At 49.6% G+C, this 27,143-nt stretch overlaps 1 protein-coding gene across 2 annotated transcripts in view; it reads left to right on the top strand.

Annotated features, from left to right (window-relative positions):
* CAB39 (calcium binding protein 39) overlaps window positions 1-9,317 on the top strand; it is a 73,608-nt gene extending 64,291 nt beyond the window's left edge. For both annotated transcript variants that reach the window (XM_016134683.2, XM_036235994.1), the window contains exons 7-9: window positions 2,668-2,733; window positions 6,016-6,159; window positions 6,771-9,317. In XM_016134683.2, the coding sequence (XP_015990169.1) occupies window positions 2,668-2,733; window positions 6,016-6,159; window positions 6,771-6,959 (399 nt within the window). In that variant the 3' untranslated portion in view covers window positions 6,960-9,317. The remainder of the gene's footprint in view (window positions 1-2,667; window positions 2,734-6,015; window positions 6,160-6,770) is intronic.
* Window positions 9,318-27,143: the final 17,826 nt, after the last annotated feature.

The following is a 27,143-nucleotide window of genomic DNA, read 5'->3' as shown; positions in this document are numbered from 1 at the left end:
CCTTCCTGTCCGCGGCTCACATTTGTACCGCCTGCAAATGAGCCAAGGAGGTCTGGCTGAGGGGGCGGGACCCGGGCCTGCCCCTGCTGCCGCCTCCTGTCACCACCAAGGCCGGTGCCTGGGGGACTCAGAAGTCCACTCTTATTTGTGAAATGAGGACATTGGGCCGACCCAGCGGTGAGGCTCTTCCGCGTGAGTCGCTGTCAGACTCGTGGTAATAGAGCCTCCCCTCCCCCACCCCCAGAGGTCCGGGCGGGATGCTGAACGGGATGCTGTGCGGGATGCTGTGCAGGATGCTGTGCGCTCTGAGAAGCCAGCTGCCCTTGACCGGCACAGCGACCTCCAGGCCACGGTGTCCGGTGTTCTCCTCCGCTCCTGCCAGCCCTGCCCTCCCTGACCCCACAAGCACTTCCTTATCCATATGAGTTAATTTTGTTTTGTTTTTTAAGAACACAGAGTTTCTTTGAATCTTTCTTTGGGGGAGGGGACACCGCACTTCTACTCAATCGAGAGAAGTATTTTTAACAGCCCAGAGGTCTTTTGTGTTTTTACTGGTCGTGCCGTGATTCACAGGGGGCGGGTTCTCACCGTGGGTTCCTGGGTGGAGCAGGCGGGGACTTCAGTGGAACCCGGGCACCTTTCTCTGCGGCCTCCTTCTGTTTCCGGTCATTTCCCTGCGCGTGTCCCAGGACGCCGTCCGGGCTCTCAGAGTACTGAACACGCTCAGCGCGTGCGTTCATGCGCCGGGCAGGAGCCTCGCCTCCGTTTGCTCACAGCGGTGCCGGGCGCCTGCGGCCGCTGCAGACACCCCGTCCTGCCAGGGCCGACGTCGGGGGCCGGTCCTTCCTGAGCAGCGCCCGTGCCCTCGGTGCCCTCAGTGTCACCCCTCTGGTAGATCTGCATGTACGTGGCCAAAGGAACAACCTCCGTTTTCTGAAAGGCCTGGAGAACATAGAGCGGGCGCCTCTCTTTCCCTTTGGGTTGGGCGTTTCGGTGAATTACTGAAGATGGCGGTTCTGGCCGAGAGGCCGCACACGAGTCGATAGCTTACACGTTGTCCAAGTCCTCATAGGTGCTCTAGGGGAGTTACAGTAATAACAGTGCACTTAAAGTTTCTGTTTATCCCACAAGATTTGCCTTAAGTTTTCATTCTTTCACTAGTCGTTTGAATTTTTGAAATCTTGGGTGTTCTTCATCTTCATTGTTCTCTTTGCTTTTCAACTTAATTATAAGATTCTTATAAAAATCTTACAAAAATCTTATAAAAACAAAACCTATGTCTGACTGTGTTCCTTTTCCTCCATCTTTCCCTCCCACTCTTGGTAACATCAAACACAGCATGCAGCACATAGTAGGTCCCTCTTAACGGCTGAAACATTGCTGGTCATTTATTTGGATGTGAGTGTGTTTCTTTCTGTGTGTTTGCTGGTGTAAAACGGCAGCATGGTCATTTCATCGGTGCCTTTTTACAGTGGGTGGAAGCTCAGGCTTTGGCACCAAACTGCCTGGAGTCTGGCTTCAAGTCCCAGGCCTGCCGTGTGTCCCCAGAGTCTGGGCAGCTGCCTTCCTTCACCTTCTCTGCCTTCAACAGACGGCTCCTCACAGTACTTACCTGCCGGGTAGTGGTGAGGATTGAATAAGGATGTGTGTGTCAAGTGCACGACAGTGCTGAAGCGAGGAAGTGTTCAGTACACACCAGCTGTATTTTCATCACCACATGGTTTCACAAATTTTTTTTTAACATACCAGCATCTTAACTTAAAGCCTACCAAAGATACATGCTTATCAATTTCCAAGAAACTTGCCTACAGACAGTGGCATCAGCTTAAGTTTGCAGTAAAAGATTTCCCTGTGCGTTATTGAAGGATGACATTGGTTAGTAAGATTTTAGAAACTCAGGTGAGGCAGCTGACAGGTGTGTGCAGTGCAGCCAGAGCTGGGGGGTGGGCGGAGCTGCAGGTAGTTTCCATCCGGCCCGAGGTGGCACCGTCGCACGGGAACGCGCGCTCTGAGTCCCGGACACGGTGGCTCCGAGCTTTCCCGTAGCCGAAGCCGAGGAGAGGACAGCCCCTGCGAAGCGGAGTAGACGCCTGTCGCTCAAAAGAAACGGCCTACAGCCTTTTGCATCCTCCAGGTCTTCACTCATGCTGCGTCCTGCCCTCTTCGCTCCCCAAGAATATCTTGCCTCCCCCCCCCCCGCCCCCCATTTCCAAACAAACGCCCTTTCGTTATTCAAGTTCAAACCCGAGCCCTGCGTGCTCTCCGGGGCATCTACCGACTTAACACGGTGCTGAGTTTCTCTGCTCTCCTGGTCTCCTCTCTCCTTGTTTAATGCATCCAAAGAGCAGACAACTTTTTCTTTGTGGTTGTTGAGTTCTCGTCTAGAAAGAATTTGAATTTTCTAATAAAACATCAAGACATCAAGAAGTGAGAGCTGATTCAGCGGTGAGAAACGGTGCAGGGAGGGGAGTGGCGTTTGCACACGTGGAGTCTGGCCGACCGGGGAAGATGGGGTCAGGCTGAGCGTGGGCCTGGCCGGGGCGGACGGGAGGAGGCGGGCCTGGGCGGCATTGGCCTTCGTGCTCTTAGAAGTTGTACTCGACTTCATGACGTTATCTACCAGTCTTTGAAAACAGTAACGCGGATGTATGTTTTCTTGTCTCTCAGTTCTTCAGTGAATATGAGAAGTTGCTTCATTCAGAAAATTACGTGACAAAACGACAGTCACTCAAGGTACGGCACATTATTTATTTTACGTAGCTTGTTTCTCTTCGCCCTGTGTTCGACTTTTGGATTTGGGGAAGGGGCGATATGCTGGTGTGGGTCTTAGACCTTTGGGGGAAAACACATTTGTCCCCGGTCAAGACTTCTGTGGAAAGGAGTAGGGTTCAATAGGGTCCACGTGGGGCGCTGCCCACCTCCTCCTTAAGGACGCCAAAATGGAATATACAGAATTTTGAAAGAGGACTTTGTCCCTTAGCAATGCAGTATTTCAGATTTGAAGCATATTTTTAAGACTTAGACTCGTATCAACTAGATGGAGGCCCTGCAGACGTCGACTCCCCGGGATGCCGCTCGGTGGCCCCGACTTGCCGTGTGACGGGTGGGGACAGTGCAAGCAGCGAAATGGGGACTGAAGACGGGTTTGCTGCCTCGTGTCAGAACTGGATGTGGACAGCTCCGTGGGAGCTTAAAATAAATTACAACTCCAGGACAGGGTTGGCGAACTACAGCCGAGAGCCAAATCTAGCCCGCTGCCCACTTCTGTAAATAAAGTTTTACTGGAACGCAGACTTAAATATTCATTTATTTACAAATTGTCTGTGGCTGTTTTGGGCTACAACAGCGGATTTGAATGGTTGTCATAGAGAATGTGTAGCCTGCAAAGTCTAAGATATTGACTATCTGGTCAGGAAGTTTGCTGACCCCTGCTCCAAGAAATTTTTACTGCAGTCAATAAATGCATACCCCTCATTCTGTCCCTAAATGCTCTTGACAGGAACAATAGATGGAATCACAAAGGATTTGGGGGGAAATTATAACTCCATTTATACTTTTTGCCAGGTTCACATTAAATTCCACTCTGCCCAGAGTTCTTTTCCTCAGAGGTGTCTGAATCTGTTCTGATCAGGGCTCCCTTCCTGCTCCCCCTCCTACCCTGAGGGGATCACTCCCGAAGACCTTGACTGTCTGTGGAAGTTGACTGAAGGACATCAGGAGCATCCCTTATACTTTGTGCCCTTTCATAAGAATACCCTGCCTTCCAAATTTCCAGAATGCTTTCCATCTGGCCAGCTACTTCCTTCCCTCCCCTCAAGGCCCAGTAATAACCACAGCTTGGAAATGTGTCACTGGTCAGACAGTCCACTCATTGCTGTTGCTGGAGCCTAGCCACCCAGCCACCCTTTAGTCCAGTGTTAGGAGCCTGAACCTGTCTCCAGGTGTGCTGGCCAGGTGCTTGCCGGGGATGCGCAGCTCATAATAACAGCCCTTTCATTTTTGCAAGCAGGCACAAAGTTTTCCCTCCCTGTACATCGGTGTAACACAGTGCAGGTTCCCCCATGATCCTCAGAGAGAAGTGGCCCGTGCCGGGAGCCTCTGTGTCCAAGGGCCAGTGCATCCTACCCTCCCCATAGTCACACAGGTGGGAGCGGCTGGGTGGAGCTGGTGTCTGCTGAGGCTGAGGAGGCCGGACTGGATCACCCAGGACAGTGGCTTCCAGGCCTAGTACGTCTTCACAGGGGGAGAATTTTTTTATTGGCAAATCAATGGACCTACTTCTAAATTCTGAGGCTGCTTAGATAAAGAGAAGAGCCTTTCCGCGACTTCAGAATCACCAACATGTGAAGGAAAATGGAGGCTTTCATTTGTAAGACCTTGGGATGGACGTGAAGCGAATCTTTCACTCCTGCACTTTCTTTTAGCTCATAATACCTCAGATTTGCAGCCACATTGGCACTTATTTAAGATATACATACATACATACATATATATATTTTTTTTTCTAATTTTATGTCCAAAGAAGTCTAACGAATTACCAGTCGTCTTCCTCCAAATAACTGGACTGAAATGAGTCATTTTCAGTATGTCATTGGTTTCTGGAATAGAAAATGAACACCAATAAAGCTCTAAACCTTCACGTACTTAATACTGACTTTCGAGTCATCATAAGAGTAAATACTGGGTCCTTCTTAATCTGAAAGGTATAGATTATGTGATCCGGATTGATGTGATCCAGCCTTTCTGAGCTTTCGAATTCTTCCTATATGTTCTTTATATATTCTGACCAGAACAGATTTGTTTTCCTGCACATCAGGTCACTTCTGAGGTAATATGAGATGACATGTTATTTATCTAGAGGTCAGTTATCTGGAGACTTCAGGTATCTAGAACATACCCAGGAACCAGGAAGGAGTTAACAAAAGCAACCAGTTCATGCATTTTCCTTGCCTTAGGCCTCACACCACGTCTCCCTTAGACTCGGGTCTAACTAATGTGCTTTGCCCAGTTGACACTTTTTCTCACCACACCTTCATGAGACACTCCCATTGTACACATGATGGCACTGAGGCACAGAGAAGTTAAATAGTGTGCTCGCGGTCACCCAGCTCACAAGGAGTCAGCAGCCAGGATTTGAACCCAGGCCGGCCGAGGCTAGGGCCGGCCCCCACCGCTCTGCTTCTGCCTCTGGCCACAGGGCCGGGGCTCAGCCCCTACCCCTCTGCGAGCTCTGCCGCCTGCACCCGAGACCTCCACGAGGACTGGGCACACTGACAGCATAAAGGGACTGCCGGTTCCCAGGAAAAGTCTAGAATAAGCAACGGCAGTTTAAAAATTACGGGCCGATGCAGTGCGGTCCCCCTACAGGACTCAGCAAGCACAAAGGCGCGGGTTTTGTGTTCACTCGGTGGGCGGTGCTAGTGGCGAAGAGGGGTCACCAGGGGCAGAACGGGTGTCTCCAGGGTGCCTTGCTCAAGAAGGAACAGAAAGCTTTCATTGTTACCAACCCGCCTGGATCAGGTGTGAAGAATGAGAACAGCATGCGTAGGAGTAAGTGTTTGGAAAACTTTGGGCACAATCTTTTGTCCTATGAAATTAAGATAAAAATTTTTAATTAAGCTAAGGTTTGTGGTTAGTTAACATGAATTATCAATTTATCTTATGAACATTTAAAAAAGTTTCTTTTTAGTAAGGTAACGCAAATTCATATTTGAAGAGTAGGCAGGCTCTTTCTGTCTCAGATTTGGGGGCCGGGTGTACCTTGAATGTCCTCTCGAGAGAGCAGTCGGACTGACCGTAGCTTTAAACCCAAGAGGAAAGGCAGCTGCTCAGCAAGCAGTGGGCACGCAACAGCTTTTCGTCCTGAGTCGGTTTTAGGTCACACTTCAGTTCGTCGGTCTTCTGAGTGCCCGCGAATGCTCTTTATTCATCGTAATGATGAGTATTAAATGACGGATTTTTTTAACCTTTGATTTTTCTTCAAATCTTAATATAATTCTTTAAATGTCTTCTCAGCTTCTTGGTGAACTGCTCTTAGACCGACACAACTTCACGATTATGACAAAATACATCAGTAAACCTGAGAACCTCAAGTTAATGATGAACCTTCTACGGGACAAAAGCCGTAACATCCAGTTTGAGGCCTTTCATGTTTTTAAGGTAGAGTACTAAAACCATAAACGACATTTTCCTCTAAAGTTCATCTCATTTCATTTACAAACTCCTGAAATATTATTGGCTGCATTTCCGTAATCTAAGTGAGACAATTCAATTTGTTAATTTTCATATTTAAACAGAAAAACAGAGCCAGAAACAGGGTGTACCCTTTGGATTTGGGGACAAAAATGTTTACTTACGGAAGGCTGTCATTTATCTTCGGCATAGAAAATTATTAATCACAAAGTAAAGGGCAATCCATTTCTTCATGCTTTCCATGGAGGTTTTTATTCTCAAAATCCATTCTGACCTCCTGTGCCCAGAAATTATTTCTGCCCATTTTATCCTCAAATCAGAGGCCATGTTTCATAGCGACTGCTGAGACCAAGAGCATAAATGAACGTTTTAGCTTTTTTGTGCTAAAACGCGTCAGTCTTTTTGTTTGTTTCCCGATTGTAAAATAAGGCCTTCCAAGCACAGACCTGAGCGCGCCACCGCCTTCTGCCTGGGCCCGGGAGGACGCCCCGGGGTCCTGTCCTGCACACGCCCCACACGCCCTCGCACGCGGAGTCCCGTTCTCTCCCTGTCGCTGATGCTGATTTCTCCCCGGGCAGGTGTTTGTCGCCAACCCCAACAAGACGCAGCCCATCCTGGACATCCTCCTCAAGAACCAGGCCAAACTCATAGAGTTCCTCAGCAAGTTTCAGAACGACAGGACGGAGGATGAGCAGTTCAACGACGAGAAGACCTATCTAGTCAAACAGATCAGGGACTTGAAGAGACCAGCTCAGCAAGAAGCCTAACTCCCCACAAACATACAGATAGAAAACCCCCACCCAGCACCTGCTGTTAGCTCGTCGGCGTCAGGCACTCTCACGATTCAGGAGGAACTTTACTGCTAATCTGCTGTTAAGTGAACGGTTTTTCCTTTTCCCTTATTTTGTTTTTTTTTTTTTTTAGTCCAAGTTGGAGAACGTAGCTGCTGCTTTCTTGCACACTAGAGCACACGTGGACTTTTTCTTGATCTTTGTGTCATTTCAGAATCAGAGACTGTTTGCTGTAGGGTTCTGAACATGGCTGGGTTCGCGAAGGCAAACGTAGAGGTGACAGTGGCGAGGGGGAGGAGGGCGCTGGCGTGAGCGGGCGAGGCCCGCGGGTGCGCGCTCGCCCCAGAGCCGGGTGCGGGTGCCTGGTGCGGTCGGCCGCCTTCGCGGAGGACGGTCGCGCAGAGCTGTGTTTGACATCAGAGGGGAGCCGTGCCCAAGATGTGAGCTTTTGGGGCGGATAAAGTTGACTTGTGAATAAATTGATACTGAAACGTAGCAACTTCTTAAGAGTGTGAAGCTTCGTAAGGTCATAAGGAAAATGTATATAGGCTTTCACGGCTTTCTAGAATTTTTCGACATTTGATTTCCTTGAGACTTGTAAACCTGGATATGTTGAACGGTATTTGTTAATTTCCCTTTTGGAAGGTCTTTTAAAACCGTAGAGCTAGCAGCGACCCCTTGCATTTCATTTCAACAATGCTTACAGGTTTCTTTTGTATATAATTCTTAGAATGCTCATTTCTTTTAAATGATTTAATTTGTACAGCAGAGGAATGTTATTGTATTAGTATGTAACTATTATCTAATATTGAGTTTTTGCAAAAAATGAATGCTCATATGTAATTGAAATACTTCAGATCACATGAAAATGCTGATTTAACATTTAAGTATCACAGCATTAAAAGAAAAAAAACCAGTCCTTTGTATTCAGTTATCTAACGGGGTGCCATCAGCAGGCTGCAGTACAGACTTGGAACTCAGCCAGCTAACTTTCCTGCATAATATTGGCCTTATTCATTTAAAATGAGTCATGAGTTTGCCAGATCTATGAATGATACTGATTATGCTAAATTAACGCTGATTCTTCGTGTGTGTGGGAAACTATAGAGCACCTTTTCTTTTTAGAGTGGGTAATCCCGTACCATAGTCGTGAAACTGAATAATTAAAACTGGCTTCTCTTAGGAAGACTTCCTAGTCCTAGGTGTCCTATGGGGAAATTTACTTTTTTTAATTTCCTGTTCCTTAATGCTGCAAATTATCAGTATTTACAAAGCCGCCAATCGCGCACCACTGTGTCGCCGTGGCCGCGGCAGGCGTCCCCCGGAGCATGCCTGCTGACATCCCGGGGGGGGGGGGGGGCGCCTGCCCCTCCTGGCAAGGCAAAGATCGCAGCTACCAGCCTGCAAATCAGAACCTGCCAGCTCGAGCTCAGCATGGCTGCAGCCGACTTCAGAAATTTATGCAATTATTCTTGCTAGCCTCGCTCACTAATTGAATTATTTATCAGCCAGTAAAACGAGACTCCCAAGCGACGTTTCTGCAGGTCGTAAGCCTTCCTTTGAGGAACACCGGTTACAGGGGAAGCTCCAGAAAACGTAGATGTATTTCATTCTATTTAATTAAAATGGCAGTCTGCATTATAATTGGTTTTCCAGAGGCTGTCTTTGCCAAAAATGTGTGCAAGACCATCCCTGTTTTCCCATTGGCAGTAGGGAAAGCAACCCCAGCCCCCCGAAACGAAAGCATCCGAGATGCTCAGGCGGCGGCCCTGGCCCCGGTGAGCGGCTGGTCCCCGCGGCCCAGCGCTGGTGGACTCCGCTGGAGAACGTGCGCCCCGCCGCGGGGAGGAAGGGTCCCCCGCCGGGCCGCTTCTCGGATCTTGAGGCGACAGACAGCTCCACTCTGGCAAGGCCGTCGCAGCCCCAAAGTGGGGTGCAGGGCGGCCTGTCAAAGAAAACGGGCACGTCACTGTCGCGTCGAGCTCTGGATGTGGTTAAGATTTCGGGGGGCGGGGGGGGGGGGCGGTTTGTTTCTAAACAAAAACGTGAAAACAGTCAAAGTTGAAAAGTTGCATTTGAAGTTATGATCATTTAACATTCGTATTACCAAAACTATCGTACTGGAAGGGGTTTCTTCTTGTGTTATAAAGGTTTAATTTTACAAAAGTCAGTTACTCAGTGTGATTTTTAACCCTTAAAAAAAGGTAGAGATGTGTACAGTTGTTAACAATGCCATGAAAACATTTCTTTTCTCCTGAGGAAGAGTAAATTTCGTATCAGACTATCTGGCTGGCCCTGTAATTTAAATTAAAATAAAATTTTGGAGAAACAGCATCGTCCTGCCCGTTTTTATGATGTGTCACAGATAGTTGCATTTGCGTCCCGGTGAACAGCCCCATCAGGGGGACACACCAGCACAGCCTTTGTCACAGACTGTAACCAGGAACAACACACAAACCCCTCTCTACATCTTCTTTCCTAGTCAAGGTTTTGGTTTTGGTGTCAAAAACGTGATTTTCATCGTAGGCCTTGCAGTCCCCTGGCCCTTCTTTCACACTTCATTGTCATCAGGCCTTTGGTAGCTTCCCTTCCAAACCACAGCACTTGGGGGGCGGGGAGGGTCCTCGCGCTTTGGTTCTGTGACCCTGGGTCATCGACACTCTTAAGGCAAAACGAAGGGGCTCGGCAGGAGTGTTTAAAAGTTGCTAGAACAAAATGATGAGCACGGCAGAAGAACCGTGGAAGCCTGGTGTTAAATGGCACCTGAGACTGTGACCTCCAGGCTGCCTTGTGGCACGTGGCACAGGACCTGTCCTCGGCGTTTAGGTTAACCCCTCTCAGAGAACGGGGTCCCCAGGCCCAGCTGGTGGCCGGGGACGTGCCTGTGCCAGAAACACTTCATCCGACTGACAGCATCTTGTGGCCATTTCTTCTAGGTGGGTCACCCTACTTGTATATTGTAGCTCCCCAAAGATGGCGGGGGGTCCCCTGAGGGCGGCACTCACGGCTGCCTTATCTCGGAGGCTGAAGACAGGAGTCGGACAGGAAGACGCGGCCACACGGTGTGTGGGTCCACGATTCAGCACAAGTTCTGCTTCCTACCGGTCACCAGTCAGGTGTCCCCTCCCTCTGCCAAAAACAAAACAAACCCGAAGCTGAGCATGTTAACGTGGAGTTCTTACCCTGCCTCCCTTATTTACGAGGATCTGACGAGACGAGGACCGAGCGCTGAGGCCGCAGGGCTCGCTCGTGCATTCTGGAGGCTCGACCTGCTCCAAGACAGTGGGAATTCTCCAGAAATGCCCCTCAGAGGACAGCTTCGGCTCCTCATTCGTCAGGGGTGGCCTCCCCAGCCATTCCGGCGTCCTCACCACACCTTGCGGAGCCTGACGTCCTTTCCCTGACCGTCTGGCTTCCAGAAGGCGTGAAGGACAAGATAAGACTCCTCACACCACAGTCCGGGAGTCGGCTAGGCCGGCTCCCCAAAACCGAGCCCATGGGAGACATGACGTCAGAAGTCCGAACACATCCCACTTCAGCCCTGAGCTAAGAACTGACCATCAGCTTCCGCCTGCCAACGCTTCGCCTCCGGTCAGCCCGCACCCCCCCGCCAAGCACTCAGAAGCCAGGACGTGGTTAATAGGGACAAAGGCCTCCGAACCTTCTCACAGGGACCTCTGCCCCCCAGAGTTCCCGTGACCGCAGCGGGTGGTGAGGGCTGCACAAGGCCGTGTCACGTCACGGCTCGTGGGAGGCGTCTGTGTTTCGTGTCTGATCACAGCGCCTGCCCAGGCCTTGCTGATGTTTGGCTCCCCGTGTGGTCACCGGGAGGGACCTGGAAGTCGGAGCACGCGCCCCTGAGGGCCGGTGCCTGGTGCCCGTCCCTGGGCATCTAAGTCTTCAAGTACAGTGCCCACCAGGTTTCTGTGCAAGACATTGTATCCTCCGCCATTTGTGAAATAACTTTTTTCTAGGTAGTACTTCAGGAAGACAGGTCTAGGGGAAAGATGTGTATTTCTCAACATTCTCCACAGATGGACGTTAACTCTTCATAACTCCTGTTCCTTGATAATAAATTTTTATCATCTAAATACTCGGAGTTCCAGGTATTTCAGCATCTCTCATATTCAGTAGCTGGGTCCATTCAGGGTGGATGCAAATGGGTGGACAATGCTGATGGAGGGGCCGCAGGCCAGCCCCGGGGAAGCTTCCAGACAGGGCCGTCCCGGCTGGCCCCCCTCCGTCCCCCACGGGCTGGCCGGCACACTCCCTCCCGGGGCGGAGAGGCAGGGCCTCAGGGCCTCGCTCCTCATCCAAACAGCTTCCCGTGCTCGGGGGAGTCCCCGAGTGGTCCTGAGCGCCCCCTGCAGTCCGCTCGAGGCCTCCTTCCACTGGGGACGCGGCGGGTGGGAGGGTGGGGTGCTGACCCCCGTGGCACAGAGCACACTCCGTGTCCTTGGCACCCACTTCTGCCCACCCTGTGCCCTTGGCACCCACTTCTGCCCACTGAAAGCTGTGCACTGTGGCCCCGGGCCCCAGAAGCAGCGTTCGATGGCCCAGGAGCAACCCGCGCCCCACCGTCCTGGCCCCCCATGGGTTCGGTGTCCCCAGCGGGACCGAGCTTCAAAGCCGCCGCGTTAACATTGATGCTGTAGCTTTTACCTGATTCTTTCCCTCCTCTAGCTCATATCCCCCTCTGTGCTAGGGTTTCCTGGGACCAAGTCCCAAATAAGTGACTCCCACATGCACCCTTGTCCCGGGCTCTGCGCCCGAAGGAACCCAAATGAAGACAAGCTCGTTGCGCTCCCAACGCAGAGGCAGGAACAGCCCGTGCCCGTGGCCGGCCACGGCGGGGCCTCCGCCTCAGAAGACGCGGCCGTGGGTGCAGAGCAGCCCCGCCACCCTTCAGGAGGCGCCCTCCCGTCCCTCTCGCCTCAATGTCTAAGAGAGATGGTGGCCACAGCACGTGCGTCAGAACCTGACGCCAGATGCCAGGTGTGCGTCAAAGCCCGACGGCCGGAACCGAGTGGCCCGGCACAGCACGTCTGCTCACGACCACAGCGGCCGCTAACGCCTCCGGACTCTCATCTTTCAAAAGCAGCTGGACAGGCCACAACTGCCGCTCGGGCATCGCTCACCGTGGTCATCAAAAATGCTGGCAACGCTGGAAAACGCCCAGTTCCAAAAGAGACTTCTGAAAAGTACAGTAAAACCAAAACAATCATTCGTGAAGATCTGTGCACCCCCAATATTCATGGCGGCCCAATTTACAATAGCCAAGATACGAAAGCGACCTAAACGCCTATCAACAGACGACTGGATAAAGCAGTTACAGTTCATATATACGATGGAATATTACGCAGCCATTAAAAATAAAATGAAATCCTACCATTTGCAACAACATGGATGGACGTAGAGGTTATTATGCTGAGTGAAATAAGTCAGACAGAGAAAGATAAATACCATGTGATTTCACTTATATGTGGAATCTAAAGAACAAAAACTAATCAAAAACAGATAAATATAGTGGACACTTTGGTGACAGAGGGGAGGGGGTCGGGGGCTGGGAGAATGGGGTGAAGGGTTAAAGAACTACAAATTAGTAGTTGATCGTTGGGCACGGGGACGGGGAGCCCGGCAGAGGGAATGCAGTCAGCAGTGATGTGACAGCCAGGAGGAGGGCCAGGGGAGGGAGGGAGCACCTGGGGGGATCATTTCACAAACTGTATAGATGTCTAACCAAGGTACTGTATACTTAAAACTAATTTAAATAAATACATTTTTTTAAAAGCGTAGTACCACCCTACAAAATGATTGCACAGTTGGGGATGGGGTGGAGTTAGGAAACATTCAGGTCTAGATGGGAATTGGGGTGAGGGTGTCCGTAGAGAAGGTGCCGGGGTACGGTGCAGCCTGGGCTCGGAGCCACCCTCAGCCGGAGGGGCTCAGCCTGCAAGGCCTCCAGCTTTTCCTGCACTCAGGGCTTTAATGAAATCGTCCACTGGGTGGCAGTAGAGCTCTTCGTCTGCAGCAGCGACTGAGGCTGGGGACGGGGTGTTCCTAGAGCACATCTAGCGTGACAAATATGAAAGGACCCGAGTCCCCATGGGTGTTGAGTGCCAGGCTCCCCCGGCTTCCTGAGTGTCGTTTTGAGCAAAAAAAGAAGTGGATAGTCAAAAGAGGTTGTGAAAAACAGACAGTTTGGGACAGATGTGTGACAAAGACGTGTGATAAAGATAGTAAAGCGTGCTGCGTAGACTTTTAGGTGGTGGTATGTGGTTGTTTTTTAAGAAACTTTATTTTTTTTAGAAAAATTTTAAGCGTACAGAGAAAAAGTTATAAAGATAGCACAGAGAAAACCCATAAACCATGTCTGCGTTTTCCTGTTGTTAACATCTTAGCTTGGTACACTCGGTGGACCCAGACTGATGAGCTGTTGTTATTAACTAAAACCTGTACTTTATTCAGATTTCCTTAGCGCTTCCCTAACGTCCTTTTTCTGCGCCGGGCCCCCACCTGGCACGTCGCCATCACGTCCCCTGAGCTCCCTGGTGCTGCGGTCTCTCAAACGTTCCTCGTTTTTCACATCAGCAGGAGGAGGACTGGTCAGGCGCTTCTCAGAGCCTCCTGCCGCTGGGAAGTGTCCGCTGCTTTTCTCACGAGTAGAACCAGACTACGGGCTTGGGGAAGGTCAAGGGCCACCGCCATCGCATCACATCCAGGGTGCTCACCATCACCATGACTCAGCCCTGTGGGTGCTGGCCGCAGTCACCTGGCCCAGGAAGTGTTGCCACCTGGCCAATCCTTCGATCCTGCCTCTCCAGAGGGCGTTGCCCTGTGCAGCCCGCACTCCAGGATGGCGGTCAGGCTCCACCGCCTTGGGAGGCGAGCACCTGCATCATCTGGAATTTTTCTGCATAAGAAATCTGTCTCTTCTTTTTTACATCATATTCCCCTATACTATTCTTTCAACTTGCAGTAGGCTTGAAATGTTTTATAATAAAAAAGTGTAAACAAAATAAGTGATCCGAAAACCATTTGGAGGGGAGGGGAGGGGGATGTACCCCCAGCACGTGGCGCTGAACACAAGGCGAAAGATTTTCAGGGTGTGAGGGGTCCTCTGAGCAGCACGTCCAGCACCCTCCCCAGGATTCACTCTCCAACTGCCTGTGGCCGCTGCACGTGGATGGCCAGCAGCCCCGGAGGGACCAGGTCCAAACCGGGACTCACGTGGAGCCACCTGCCACAGGCTCAGGGCTCCGGTGCCTTGTCAACAGTCATCCTCCGTTCCTCACCTGGTCTCCCACCTCCTCCTCCCAACCAACTGACAGCGCATGCTCCTTAGCCTCGAAACTCTTCAGTCTCAAGGCTGCAAGTCGAATGTCCTTGGAACAATTATACAACAAGCCTTCTAAAATTACAAGAAAACTCTTTCTTAGGAAACACTTAGAGATTCGGTCTGATGATGCAATACGGAATAAGTATTGATTAAATTCATGCTTTGCAGTAACTGGGAGGTCAGTGTTTGCTAACCTCCATCTAAGTCTTCCTGAAGCTCCCACGTCAAAGGAGCCTCGCTTTTTTCAAGGTTCTTGGGTAACTGCCAAGGAGCCTCATGAACACTGACGGAGTGATCACCGAGGGCTTTACAAGGGCTGATTCACTTAATCCGCAGACACTCAGGTGGAGCGGCCCTCTGTTATCTTGATTTCACAGGTGAGGTAACGGAAGCACAGAAAGGTTAAGCCACTCAGCCAAGGCCACACAGCAGTGGGGAGCAGAGCCAGCAGTGGAGACGGCAGGTAGCACCTCTTTTTTTTTTTTTTTTGATCCAACACTGTAGTCTCTTCAAAGTGCCCACCTTCCTCCAAAACTGAAGACCCAGTGAGCTGTGGCAAAGGGGGTCTCAGAATCCCACCTGCTCTGATCGACTGTTTACACTAAACACCAGGAGGAGAGACTGGCATCTTCTTCACAGGTTAGCACCTGAGTGTTTTACCTGCACAGGGCCCTGGGGCCCTACAACGAGGCTCAGCAACGCTTCTCAGTTAACCGCTCACCTGAAGTCTTGATAAAACCTGATTCTGAGCCAGTGGGTCTGGGGTGGGGTCTGAGATTTTGTTTTTCTAACATGCTCCCGGGTACTGCTGCCCGAGGACCACGTTGGAGGATCAAGAGGGAGCAGGCAACACCGGCCGCAGGTGCTAAGACTCAGGCGCAGGTCATCCAGCTCCTGCGGCTGCCTTTGGAGCCAGCTGCGGGCTGAGGACCGGCCGTGCAAACGAGCAGGGAGTTGCAGCACCGGGCGAGCATTCGGGTTTGCGGTGAGTGAGCCTCTCCGGCATGAGGACAGGCAGTGGACCCAGGCCATGGCCGGGTTGCCAGGTCTCAGAGAGCTCGCCGAGTCCACCTGTGATGGCCATGCCGCCAGAGAGGCCCGGGCGCCTGGGCTGTGGTGTGGCCCAGCCTAGGGGGCCAGAGGACTGAATCGGGCCTGGACCCAGCACCCAGAGGTGGGTCTGGCCTGGGCGGGAGCATGATGCTGGCTCCCACGGCTTGTGGCTCACCCCCCGCCCACTGCATCACATTTATCTGTTCACATGTCTGTCCCTGCCCCCACCAGGCCATGAGCATCTCAGGATCAGGGACCAGTATCACCCGTCTTTACGGCCTCAGCCCTTATTCCGCTGAGAGCTACAGCGGGGTGACCACACGGCACTTTTAGGCGGCATCATTCACAGTCATATCATTTCCTATTTAATTCGACAGCTTCCAGCACATGGCAGTAAAGCGTCCTGGGGAAAGGGCACCTCGACCTTAGTGCCCACAAAAAACCATCAAGGCTGCCTCCGGGTGATCAAATGAATGAACAAAACCCAAGTCACCTGGTCGCGTCAGCGCCCACGGGAGGGGCCACGTGCTCAGACTTGCTGACGAGGGAGGCAGCCGCCCACCCCTCTCTGGGAACTTGAGATTCCCTGGGTCTTGAAGCCGAGCCTAGAACGGCCACTAGTAAGTAGATTATCACTGGAGCCGTCTGCGAACCCCTCGAAGATGGCGCGACAGGCAGGCATGGTGCGCGGGTGCCCGCCCAGCAAGCAGAGCATCCGACAGTGCCTCGACCACGCGGCCTGTCGCCGCTCAGAGGGGCTGGTCATGCGAGGAGGACGTCCGCAAGCCGCCACTTTGGATCTGGCTGGCGAACGCCTCGGCGGCTGACGCGGCGGCAGTAATCTCTCTCCTGCACCCAGAGGGGGCGCCGACGGCCGAGGGCCTCTCGGCGAGCGCGGGGAATTATGGGAGGTGCTTCTGCAAGAGCGAACTGCTGGCTGAGCATGGTGTCCCAGGGAGCGGTGGGGACATCAGATAGGTCCAACGTGTTCCTCTCCACTTCACTGTGCAACTTGTAGCGACGCGGAGCGTGCAGCGGATGGACACGAGGAAGGCTCGAGGAGCTAAATGTCTGCGAGGGCTGAAGCTTTCCTAGGCGAATGCGGTGGCGAGGCAGCTCTCATAACCTGCAGATGACACCTGGTCTGGGGGAGGGCAGTCCCGCCACAGGTAGATTTTGCAAGGAAAAGAAGAAATGGGCCAGATCTTGGAAAACAGAGGAGCTTCCTGGAATAGCCTGGAGTCTGGAAGAGCTCCAAACACAAGAGCAGATCAACTGGCCCAGAAATTCCCTCCTCCGAGTTCGGCCAAGAAAACAGCAGTAAGGCAGAGGATGGTTAAGTACAAAGAAACTGCATGATCCCAAACATTCTCGATTAGCTTCTAGGGCTCTGCCAGGGTTGAATCCAGAGGCGCCCTGGAAGTGTGTGAACCTGAAGCCAACGGGCTTCCAGTTCAAACGATAAGACCAAAAAAGCAGTGGTTCGGGAGAACAGGGGTCTGGCTAAGCACAGAGAGCACTGTCGAACGAAAGCTGCACCCTGTTCTGGGAGGAATCAGGAGGATCACCAGGCGCCAGAGAGAGGAGAGGAACGGTCGGTGCGATTGCATGTACGACACTCATCCGCACATCCAAGAAACTCCGCAGACACCGAGGAAGATACGTACAAAGACATCCACGCAGGAGGGCCCCGACTGTGTTGAAACCACAAAGAGAAAATCTTGAAGGCAGCAAGAGGAAAGCAACTCGTCAGTAAGGGGAACGATGCAATTAATGGCCAACCTCTCCGACAGAAGCCAGAGGCAGTGACATTTGGAGGGCTCAAGAAAAAAACCGCCCATCGAGAATTGTGTATCCAGCAAAACGGTCCAAAAATGAAGATGAAATCAAGACCTATGTCCCCAGAGAAATGCAAATTAAACCAGCACTATGACACCACTACACACCTATTAGAACGGCCAGGACTTGTAGGGCAGTGAAACTACTCTGTATGATATTATAATGACGGATACATGTCATTTAACATTTGTCCAAACCCACAGAAGGTACACCCAGAGTGACCCCTAATGTGAACTATGGACTTTGGGTCATTGTGATGTGCCAGTGTAGGTCCATCGACTGCAACAAATGTGCCCCCTGGTGGGGGGTGTTGGTAGTGCAGGAGCACGCGCATGTGTAGGGGTGCGGGACGCACGGGAAATCTCTGTACCTTCCCCTCAATGCTGCTGTAAATCTATAACTGCTCAAAAAAAAAAATCTTTTTATAAAAAACTAGAGACCATTAAAAAGAGCTGGAAACCACCAACTCTTTACATGGGCTTAAAATAGAGGCTTTTAGAAAAGGACACGGCGAAGAGAAATCTAAACATTCAGAACAAGTTGTGCCGGTGGCTAGTGTTACAAGAAATATCCGGATTTTAGACAATGAATCGAAACACGTCCAGTGCCAAGTACCTGCAGCCGGAGCAGCCTTCCGAATACATCAGAAGAACAGCCTGAGATGGGACGGAAAGATGCCTTGGACCACGATAATCATCTCCAGAGATGTGTGAAGCCGCTTTCACGAGAAGCCAAAGAAGGAAAAGGGAGGAAGAGTGACCGTAACAAACAAAATGAAATGTTAGGAAACTCGATCAGATCAAGCCTCTACGTGGCCACTTGCTAAGGAGGAATTGTTGGGCCGTTCTCCTGGGAGCTTAGGGGCTTCGAGTTGAACGTAACGAAGGCACCAGAAAATGAAGAATTCCTGGAGAACGAATCAGAAGGACTTTTAAAGAAATCGATTGACATCACCGAATTAAAGAGTTGTTTTAAAACACTTTACAAGAAATCGAATGTACACTAAATTAGCTGAAGAAGATGGAGTAATCAATACCCTCATATTTCAAGCCTTCACGCTGAGAAATCTTCGCCAAAGTTTAAAAAAAAAAAAAAGTGTGAGACAATGGCACCAGCAAAAATTTCAAGTCCTTCCTTTTCTTGCTGAAAAACAGCAAGAAAAATAAATGAATGTTCACCACGTATCCAATGCGGAGAGAACATGCCCTTTAACGCTGAGAAAGAAGCTTCTTGCCAAGGCAGATGGCGCGATCGGCCGTGCTGGACACCCGTAGAGCGCGAGCCAAGATGCCGTCAGAAAAATCCAAAAGAATCATGGGCTGTAACGGAAGCCAGCTTATTTCCCATGAGAGAAAAAGCTTGTGACAAGGGCTGAGAGCTCCGTTGGCTGAAAGAAACCTCGATAACTTAAGAACATTCACACATCAGACAAAAATTGTTGTGGAAGAATTTTAATATTTTGGAGAGTATTTACTCTTTACATCCCTGATGTTCCAAATGGACACTTGGCAGAGGCCAAGAGAACCGCTAGAGAGGGTTGCCAGGTAAAATACAGAATGTCCAGTTAAAGCGATGGGTATTATTTCAGCCGGATGATCAAGGTCAGCATCGGCAGGGGTAAGTCATGCTGGTAATATCTGACATAAAATGGGGTTTTACCTCCCTGGTCTTTCTCTCCAGATCTCATAACCCCTATCTAATCATGACAAAAACATCAGACAAATCTCCTCAGAGGGAGAGTTTACAAAATATCTTACAACTGTCCGGGTTATCAAAACAAGGGAAGTTTGAGAAACTGTCACAGTCGAGCGGAACCTAAGGAAATGTGACGACTAAATGTCACGTGGGATCCTGGGTGAAATCCTGGAACAGAAAAAGCTCATTGAGTAAAAACTAACTCTCACGAAGTAAGGAAATCTGAATAAAGTATGAACTTTAGTTCATAATAAGGTATCAGTATTGATTCACTAATTATGATAAAAGTACCATACAAATGCAAGATATTGATGATAAGAGGAATTGAGTGTGGGACATCAGGAAACTCTATTATATTTGTAATTTTTCTGTAAATCTAAAACCATTCTAAAATTTTTTTAAAAGTCAGTGAGGATATAGGAGATTTGAACAATGTTATCAATCAACCTGATATAACTGATAATTATAAAACTTTAAACGCCAAACTGAAAAAGACTCATTTTTTCAGGTGTACATGGAATGTTTGTCGAGATCAACTATAAAGCGAGTCTCAACAAATTTAAAAGTAGGATTGAAATTATATGTAGTATGTTCTCTGAACACAATAGAAACAAATTAGAAATCAATCCCATAAAGATACCTCTCAAATCTCCAAATACTTGGAAATTAAAGAACATTTTTCACAATAATCCATGTGCCAAAGAAGATATAATCACAAGGGAAATAAAAAGTATTTTTAAATGAAAATGAAAACCTAACATATTAAAATTCTTCCTGGGCCTTGGCTTCTCCAACCACAGGATGGTCCTAGGTGACCTCACGCAGTCCCATGACTTTAAATCCCACCTGTAAACTGCTGGATCCCAAATTTATATCTCCGGCCCAACCCCCTCCCAGAACTCGCCTATCAAACTGCTGCTTGTTGCCTCCTGGACCCTGAAGGGCATCTCAAAGCCCATCTGCCTCAGAAAACTCTTGACTCTTCTCCCTGGAGCCTTCTCATTCTGCCAGCACCCACCTATCCCTGAGGCCCCAAACCATGGAGTCGCCCTTCCCCTCCCAGCTCCCCACGCCTCCGAGCCTTCTCAGGGTTCTTTTGACTCTACTGCCAAACAGCTCTTGAGCCCACCCACTTCTCCCCATGTTCCAGAACATGAAGCCTCCTTGAAACCAGACCCTGTCGACCCTCACCGTGCGTCTCCGGTGCTTGACGCAAAGTAGATGCCCAATAAATAAAGCCCGGGAGTGGATGGAGACACCTCTTTTCCAGGCCAGGGGACTTGGAAAGCCGAATTAGAAACCACAAGGCTGCTGAGCAAGCATCTGACAGGGTGCGGGGAGGGGTAACGGTGGGACCACCCAAGGACGCCGTCCGCGATTCTAGAAAACCCGAGGGCTTCACCCCGAATCCTATGGCCACTCTCCGCCGTCTGGGCTGGCTCCTAACGCCACACATCCTTGGCTTTGATTCTTTCCTCGACCGTGCATAACATGACTAGTTATGTTCCAGCCTCTGCGGGTTTCACCGTGGGACAAGCTCAGGGCTCCTCAACCTTCTAAACCCATATTTACCAATCATTCCTCCACTAAGTTATTTATTGCGGCCATGAAGCCTTGATTCTTTTACGTTTCATTCTAAAGACAGCAGTCATCTAAGTGTTAGTTGGCTCGGCTGCCATGACAGGTATCACAGACCCACTCACATGGAAACTTAATTTCTCATGATTCTGGGGGCCGGCGGTTCAAGGTCAAGTCGGCAGGCTCGGTGTCTCCCGAGACCTCGCTCCTTGGCTTACAGATGCTGTCTTCCCCCTGTGTCTTCATATGGTCTTCTCTCTCTACGCACCTGCGCCCTCGTCTCTTCTTATAAACCCCCCCGTCACATCGGGTTAGGGCCAACCCTAATGACCTCATTTTAACGTAATCATCTCTATAAAGACCCTGTCTCCACCTGCAGTCACATTCTGAGGTCCTGGGGCTGGGGGGTGGGTAGGCCCTCAACATACGACTGGGAGGGGGACACAGCGCAGCCCATAACGCGACGTGTTATTAATTCCTAGACTCTCTCTTCTGTGTTGACAATACTTATAGCAGAATAAAAATGTCCTTTGGCACAGCCCAAAAGAGCATGGGGTCTTAGAGACATGGCTCCCGCACGCAGGCCAAGCCCTTGACATCCACCTTCCCCAAACAAGTACTGCTTGCTGAGCCTCCATGTGGACAAAGAGACACCTCCCCCCTTGACCTGTGGGCGAAACATAACTGCACCGTAGAATATGGGCAGGAGAGGACACACATTCCACTTTGTCCCCGATTGAATTTCCGCTCCTATACAAAATGCCGACTGTGGATTTGACAAGAAGGGACGGTCTTTAGCACTTTCGTGCCTTGGGTGTGTCTCATTCTGCTCTCCACTTCAAGGACACCTCCTCAGAGAAGCCCACCCAGACCTCTGGCCAGTGCTGACCGCCCCCACGCCTCCCTGCTCCTGTGTCATTTTCTTTGAAGACCTTAACACTCTTGGAAATGACCACATTTATTTACTCGATTAGTTTTTGTCTCCTTTCACTAGAATACAAGATGTAAGAAAACAGGAGAGGCTGTCTGTCTCGGTTCACCTCTGAGTCCCCACAGCCCCGCGGGTAAGATACCCTCCAGCAGCAGGTGCTGAATGAATGAATGCGTAGCTCCTACATTTTTAAGAGTCAATGTGCCTTCAGAGTGACTTTTTCATATTCATCTTCCGAACTACATTTTGCCGAATCTAAAGTCGTTTTTCTCCCTTCTCGGGAGGTGGTGACTCAAACGTCTAGCGGAAGGAAACCCGAGGGAGGTGATGTTAAGGCGGAAGTGAATTTAGCAGAGGGCGCCACCAAATCACCCCAGCAGGCTGGCGGACCCTGAGTGTGGCTACCACGTGTCCCTGAGAGGCAGGAGGGGTCCTCCCGGGGCCCGCCGCCTCCAAGTTCTCAGTCCCTAAAAGTGCCTCGTGCTCTCTACAAGTTCCCCTACTGCAGGTAGTGGGGACAGACCCCTGATGGTGTCCCCAGGAAGAAGGTCAGCCTCAAAAATACCCCCTTCACAACAGCGACGACAAATACGGAACTTAGAGGGATCAACTTTATGACCTATGTGATAAAAGGCACAAAACTTGGCTGGAAATCAGAAAGCTTAAAGTAAATGGAGGGACAAACCATATTCCTGGTCGGAAACATCGACTCTCCCCCAAATGAAAGCAAATCCAAATAAAAATCACAATAGATTTTTGCAGTCAAATTAAAAAAAAAATCATTCTAAAATTTGTCTTGAGAGCTAATGCATTACGATTGTCAAGAATTTGTAAAGAAAAATGTAACGATTTTGTTGTCTTCTATGTCTATAACAATGCCAGGAAGAAAATATTGGTGAACATATAAGTTTAAAGAGGAAGAGTCTAAGTGTACAGGCAAGGAAGGAATCATAACAGAGAATTTGAGGGATTTAGGCATCAAAACAGCCCATGAATGCAATTAAAATGCCCGTGTCAAAATGGAAAAATACCAGTACATTCTGATGGATAGAACTAATATTCTTAATGTACAGAGGGTCTCCTGCTTGTTGTTGTTGTTGTTTGCCTTTTGTTTTGCTTTGTTTTGTTTTTGAAGATCAATACAGGAATAGAAAAATTGGGAAAGGACCCCGTCAGGGCCTGACGGAGTAGGGTCTGGAGACCCCTAGCCCGGGTTGTGGGGTTTACGTTTAATGAACTGGGAAGTCCGAGTTTCAGACAGAGGCAGGGCATGGTCTGATTGACGTCTTTAAGTGCGCCACCTGGCGGCTTCAGGAAGAACAGACTTGGCGGGCAAGCCGGAGACCCTGTGAAGGTGCAGGTAAGAGACCAAGTGAGATAGATATACGATCCGGGTGAGAAGATGGCGTGGACCAAAGTAGGGAAAAGCGGTCCGGTCTGGATGGACTTTGGAGACAGAGCCCAGGGCACTTGGTGATAGGTTTGGCGCAGGGTGTGAAGCAAAGAAGGTGGCAAAGATGTTCATGAATATGAGAAACATTTTCATTCTGCCAGACGTATTTGTTTTATCTTGCTGCTGTAAGATTTTAGTGTAAGTTCAGTGGCAGGACAAATTCCTTATCCCTGAGTTCTGTAGGTCAACAGTACAGGTGGGCTCTGCTGTTTCCTCTGCTCCTGGTCTCACAAGGTCAAAAGCAAGGGGCCGGCCAGCTTGCCGCTCCTCATCTGGAGGCTCTGAGGGCTAGGCGAAGGTGATCCAGGCGCCTTCCCGTTGCTGGGGTTCTGGTCTGGGTGGTGGCGGGGCTGAGGTCCTTGTTTTCTTGCAGTCAGCTGGGAGCCTCTCTCAGAGTTGTGAAGAGCCCGCCTTCCTCCGCACGATGCCCCTCCCCCGTCTTCCAACCAACACCACTTCCAGCCTTTCTCATGCTTCACATCTGTGAGTCCTCGTTCTGCCAACATCTTTCTCACTCTAGCTAGAGAGAGGTCTCTGCTCTTAAGGGTTCATGTGATTAAGTGGGGGCCACGCAGATAATCCAGAATAATCTTCCTATTTTAAGATTCAGAATGTTAATTACTTCTGCCAAGTTCCTTTCACCACGTAAGGTAACAAATTCACAGGTTCCAGAGACAAAGGCGTGGGGGGTGGGGATGGCATTCTGCCTGCCTACGGAGAGAGAAAAAGCAGGACATTAATCAGGGTTTCTCAACCTTGACTCTCTTGACATTTTAGACTGGGTAATTCTTTGTCATAGGGTTGTCCCATGCACTGTAGGATGTAGTAGTACACTGTAAAGGTCAGTAGTACCCACCCCCTCCCCCAAGTTGTGACAAATATTTGTCAGTTGAGAACAGACACACACATGCACACACACACACACACACACACACACAATGTTGTTCCAGTTTCATATGAAAACAGCACATACACACACGCTCATATAGAGGGAGATTAAAATTATTGGAGAAAAAATAACGAAGTCTTGACAATGATTATTGTGGATTTTGTCATAATAGTTGTTTTATTTTCTTCATGCTTTTCTATACTTTTCGAGTTTGAATGCCTATTACTTTTAAACAGTATTTTACAAAGCAATTTCTCCCCAAATAGATTTTCAAACATGAAATCTGTGTCCTTATTCTTAGAAGTTCTACTTGATAACACTTCTCTGTTCTAATGTACCATTGAATTTTTGTATCTCTATTCGTAACTAAAATTGTGTTTTTCACTTTTATTTGTCATATTTGTGTGTTGGAATATATAGTCTGTGCCTAAAATTAATTGAAACACCCATAGAACTAGCTGTTCCTTTAGTTTAAAAGAATTATTTGGTTAAGTGGTCTTGCTGCTCGAAGCCATTTTTTGAGACAAATGCTTGAGAACTTTCTTCAGGAGTTTTCTTAATTATAGGGCATTAGGATTTCCTGCTTCTACTTGAGTCCATTTTGGCCATTTCTACTTTTCCATAAAATAATCCACTTCAGAATGTCTATGTTTATTAGATATGGTTTCATGTAAAATGCATTATAATATGTGATACTTTATAGTTATATCTCCTCTCTCATTGTATTTGTATTTTCTCTCTTGCTTATTAATTATATTTTCCAGAGATTCGTCTCTTTCCACTGACTTTTTCAGGAGGACTATCTCTTTAATATACTTATCAGGTCCAGACAGCCATTATGGAAAGCAGTACGTAGGCTCCCCGCCCCCCCAAATTAAAAACAGAACTACTATGTGATCCAGCAATTCCGCTACTGTGTATATGTCCAAAGGAAACAAAATCAGTATCTTGAAAGACCATCTGCACCCCCGTATTCACTGCAGCATTCGTCATAATAGCCAAGACGTGGAAACAATCTAAGTGTCCATTGATGGATGAATGGATGAAAAACATGCGGTGTGTGTATATACACTGTGATATTATTCGGCCCTGAAAAAGAATAAAATCCTGCCCTGTGTGACAACGCGGATGAACCTGAGGACATCGTGCGAAGAGAAAGGAGCCAGACAGAGAAAGACGAATCCTGCACGATCTCATTCACATGTGCAATCTAAAACAGTCAAACTCATAGAACCAGAGAACGGTGGTTACCACAGGCTGGGGCATGGAGGAAGTAAGAGGTTGGTCGAAGGGTACAAATTTCCAGTTGTAAGATGAGTTCAGTTCTGGGGAGCCGATAGAAATCTGAGGGTGGTGGCTGGATCCTTGTCTGAGACCGTTGCATTTCCAGCGAGCCGCTCCCCTGACTGTCCCAGGCGTAATTATAACTTGTGACATAATCGGCATTTTACATTGTAATAAAGGAGGTATCTTTTAAGGACAGCACTCAGCTGCTCAGTTTGAAGAAAGAGGTAAACACCTGTAAAAGTTCACATCTGGAGCTTTATTTTACAATGGATTGTGGCAGGGGTTAATTCCAGGAGACTGCCGACTGCCGCTGGGGCTCCTCAACTCGGTTGATGGGAAAGGGGAGGAGTCACAGGAGAAGGTGTGGCCGAGCACCCCAAAAGCAGCTCCTATAAGACGAGGGCTGAGAACCAGCTCTGTGATTTCCCCCAGCTCGGGGTGCGAGGATAGAAGCCTGTCAGATCCGGCTAGGACGAGTGTGGGGTCGGATGAGGAAACGCAGTTGAGTCAGAAAGAAAATGAGAAATAGGGTACCCAGCGGAGGGGACAAGGGGTCACAGGTGTTTCGTTTTCTTTCAAAGTCAGTACATGCATGTTTCAGAGCTATTAGGAAGGAAGGGAGATCCAGGTTGGAGCAGAGGGCAGTGATGGGTCAGGGGTGGGGGGTGGTGAGGCCTTAAGGTATCTGAGCTGATGGGGAGTGGGGGGGGAGGAGTGGATCCTCTCTGAGAAGGTGGGATGAGCCTGAGAGGAGAGCAAAGACAGACGGATGCCTCCTCCAACCTGAAGGGCCAGGAGGGAGCACCGTGGCCAGACGGGCAGCTGCTGGTGGTGGGAGGTGGATCTGCCGACCCTGCTGAGGGTGTTCTCACGGGACCTGGCTGAGGGTATTCTCACCGGAGGGCTTCCAGCTTCTCTGTGAAGAGGTGAGAGCGGCTGCTGAGAAAGAGAGGGCAGGAGGAGGCCGTGGGCGGGGAACGGAGTAGACCAGAGTGGTAATTCTCAAACGAGCTGGCATCAGCACCCCCGAGGGCTGGTTAACACGCACACCATTCCGAGTTTCCTAGTTTCCCACTGAGATTGTTTGCCTTTCTAACAAGTTCCAGGTGCTGCTGCTGCTGCTGCTGCTGCTGCTGCTGCTGGTCTGGGTCCTGGCTTTGAGAGTGACTTTGAGGGTGAAGCCACGCCCATCTGCCGCCCAGGTTCAAGGGGCATCTGACAGAGGGCAGCCGAGGGCCTGCTCTAGCACTGAGGGCCCAGGAGAGGGTCTGGCACGGTGGTTCCGAAGGGCGTGATGGCGCCACCTCCCCCAACAGCTTAGTAGCACCTGAGCAGGCCCTGGAACCAGGGAGGTGGGCAGGAGGAGCTCTGTCACTCGGGTGAGATCAAAGGACAAAAGGACAAAGAGGATTGCAGGGTTCACAGTGGCTGAAGAGCTGGGCGAGGGCTCCCCTCCCTGGCTCACTCTTCCCCCACTCTCATGTCGCTGTCACCCATCCATACCCTGTCTACCTTTCCACGGAGACTTGGCGGCTCCCCCCAGCCCAAGTTCACTCGGCTATCCTTCTTACCTGGACCCACAACACTCAGTGTGTGATCGACTTTACAGGGCCTCTGGGAGCCCCCTGGGCGTTTGGCTGGTTATACTGCATTCCAGCAGCTCTGAGACTCTATTGTCAGACAGGCCCGCCCGCCCATTGATTTAAGAAAGAAAAATCCCTGCCAATTACAATCATAAAAAAAATTCATGATTTCAGAGATGTTAAGTACGATATGAAAAACCACATAGCTTGGAATCCATGTAATATGAATTCTTAAGCATCTACTAGAGCAGCAGTTCTGAAAGTGTGGTCCGAAATCCCCAGGAGTCCCCAAGGCCCGTCCAGGAGTTCTGCAAGATCGAAACTGTTTTTGCGATAATACTAAGATGTCATTTGCTTTTCAATTTTTTTTCTCATTAGTGTACAGAGGAATTTTCCACAGGCTTCACAACATATGGTGACGTTCCTTTGACAGCTAATGGAATAGGTGTATTCTTGTGTTTTTAAATTTTTCTGGATTTTATTTCTAATATAGTTAATGTTGATAGATAGGAT

Source organism: Rousettus aegyptiacus, unplaced genomic scaffold (assembly GCF_014176215.1).
Source record: "Rousettus aegyptiacus isolate mRouAeg1 unplaced genomic scaffold, mRouAeg1.p scaffold_m13_p_2, whole genome shotgun sequence".
NCBI classification, from domain to species: Eukaryota; Metazoa; Chordata; class Mammalia; order Chiroptera; family Pteropodidae; genus Rousettus; species Rousettus aegyptiacus.
This window is presented reverse-complemented; position numbering and strand designations above follow the sequence as displayed.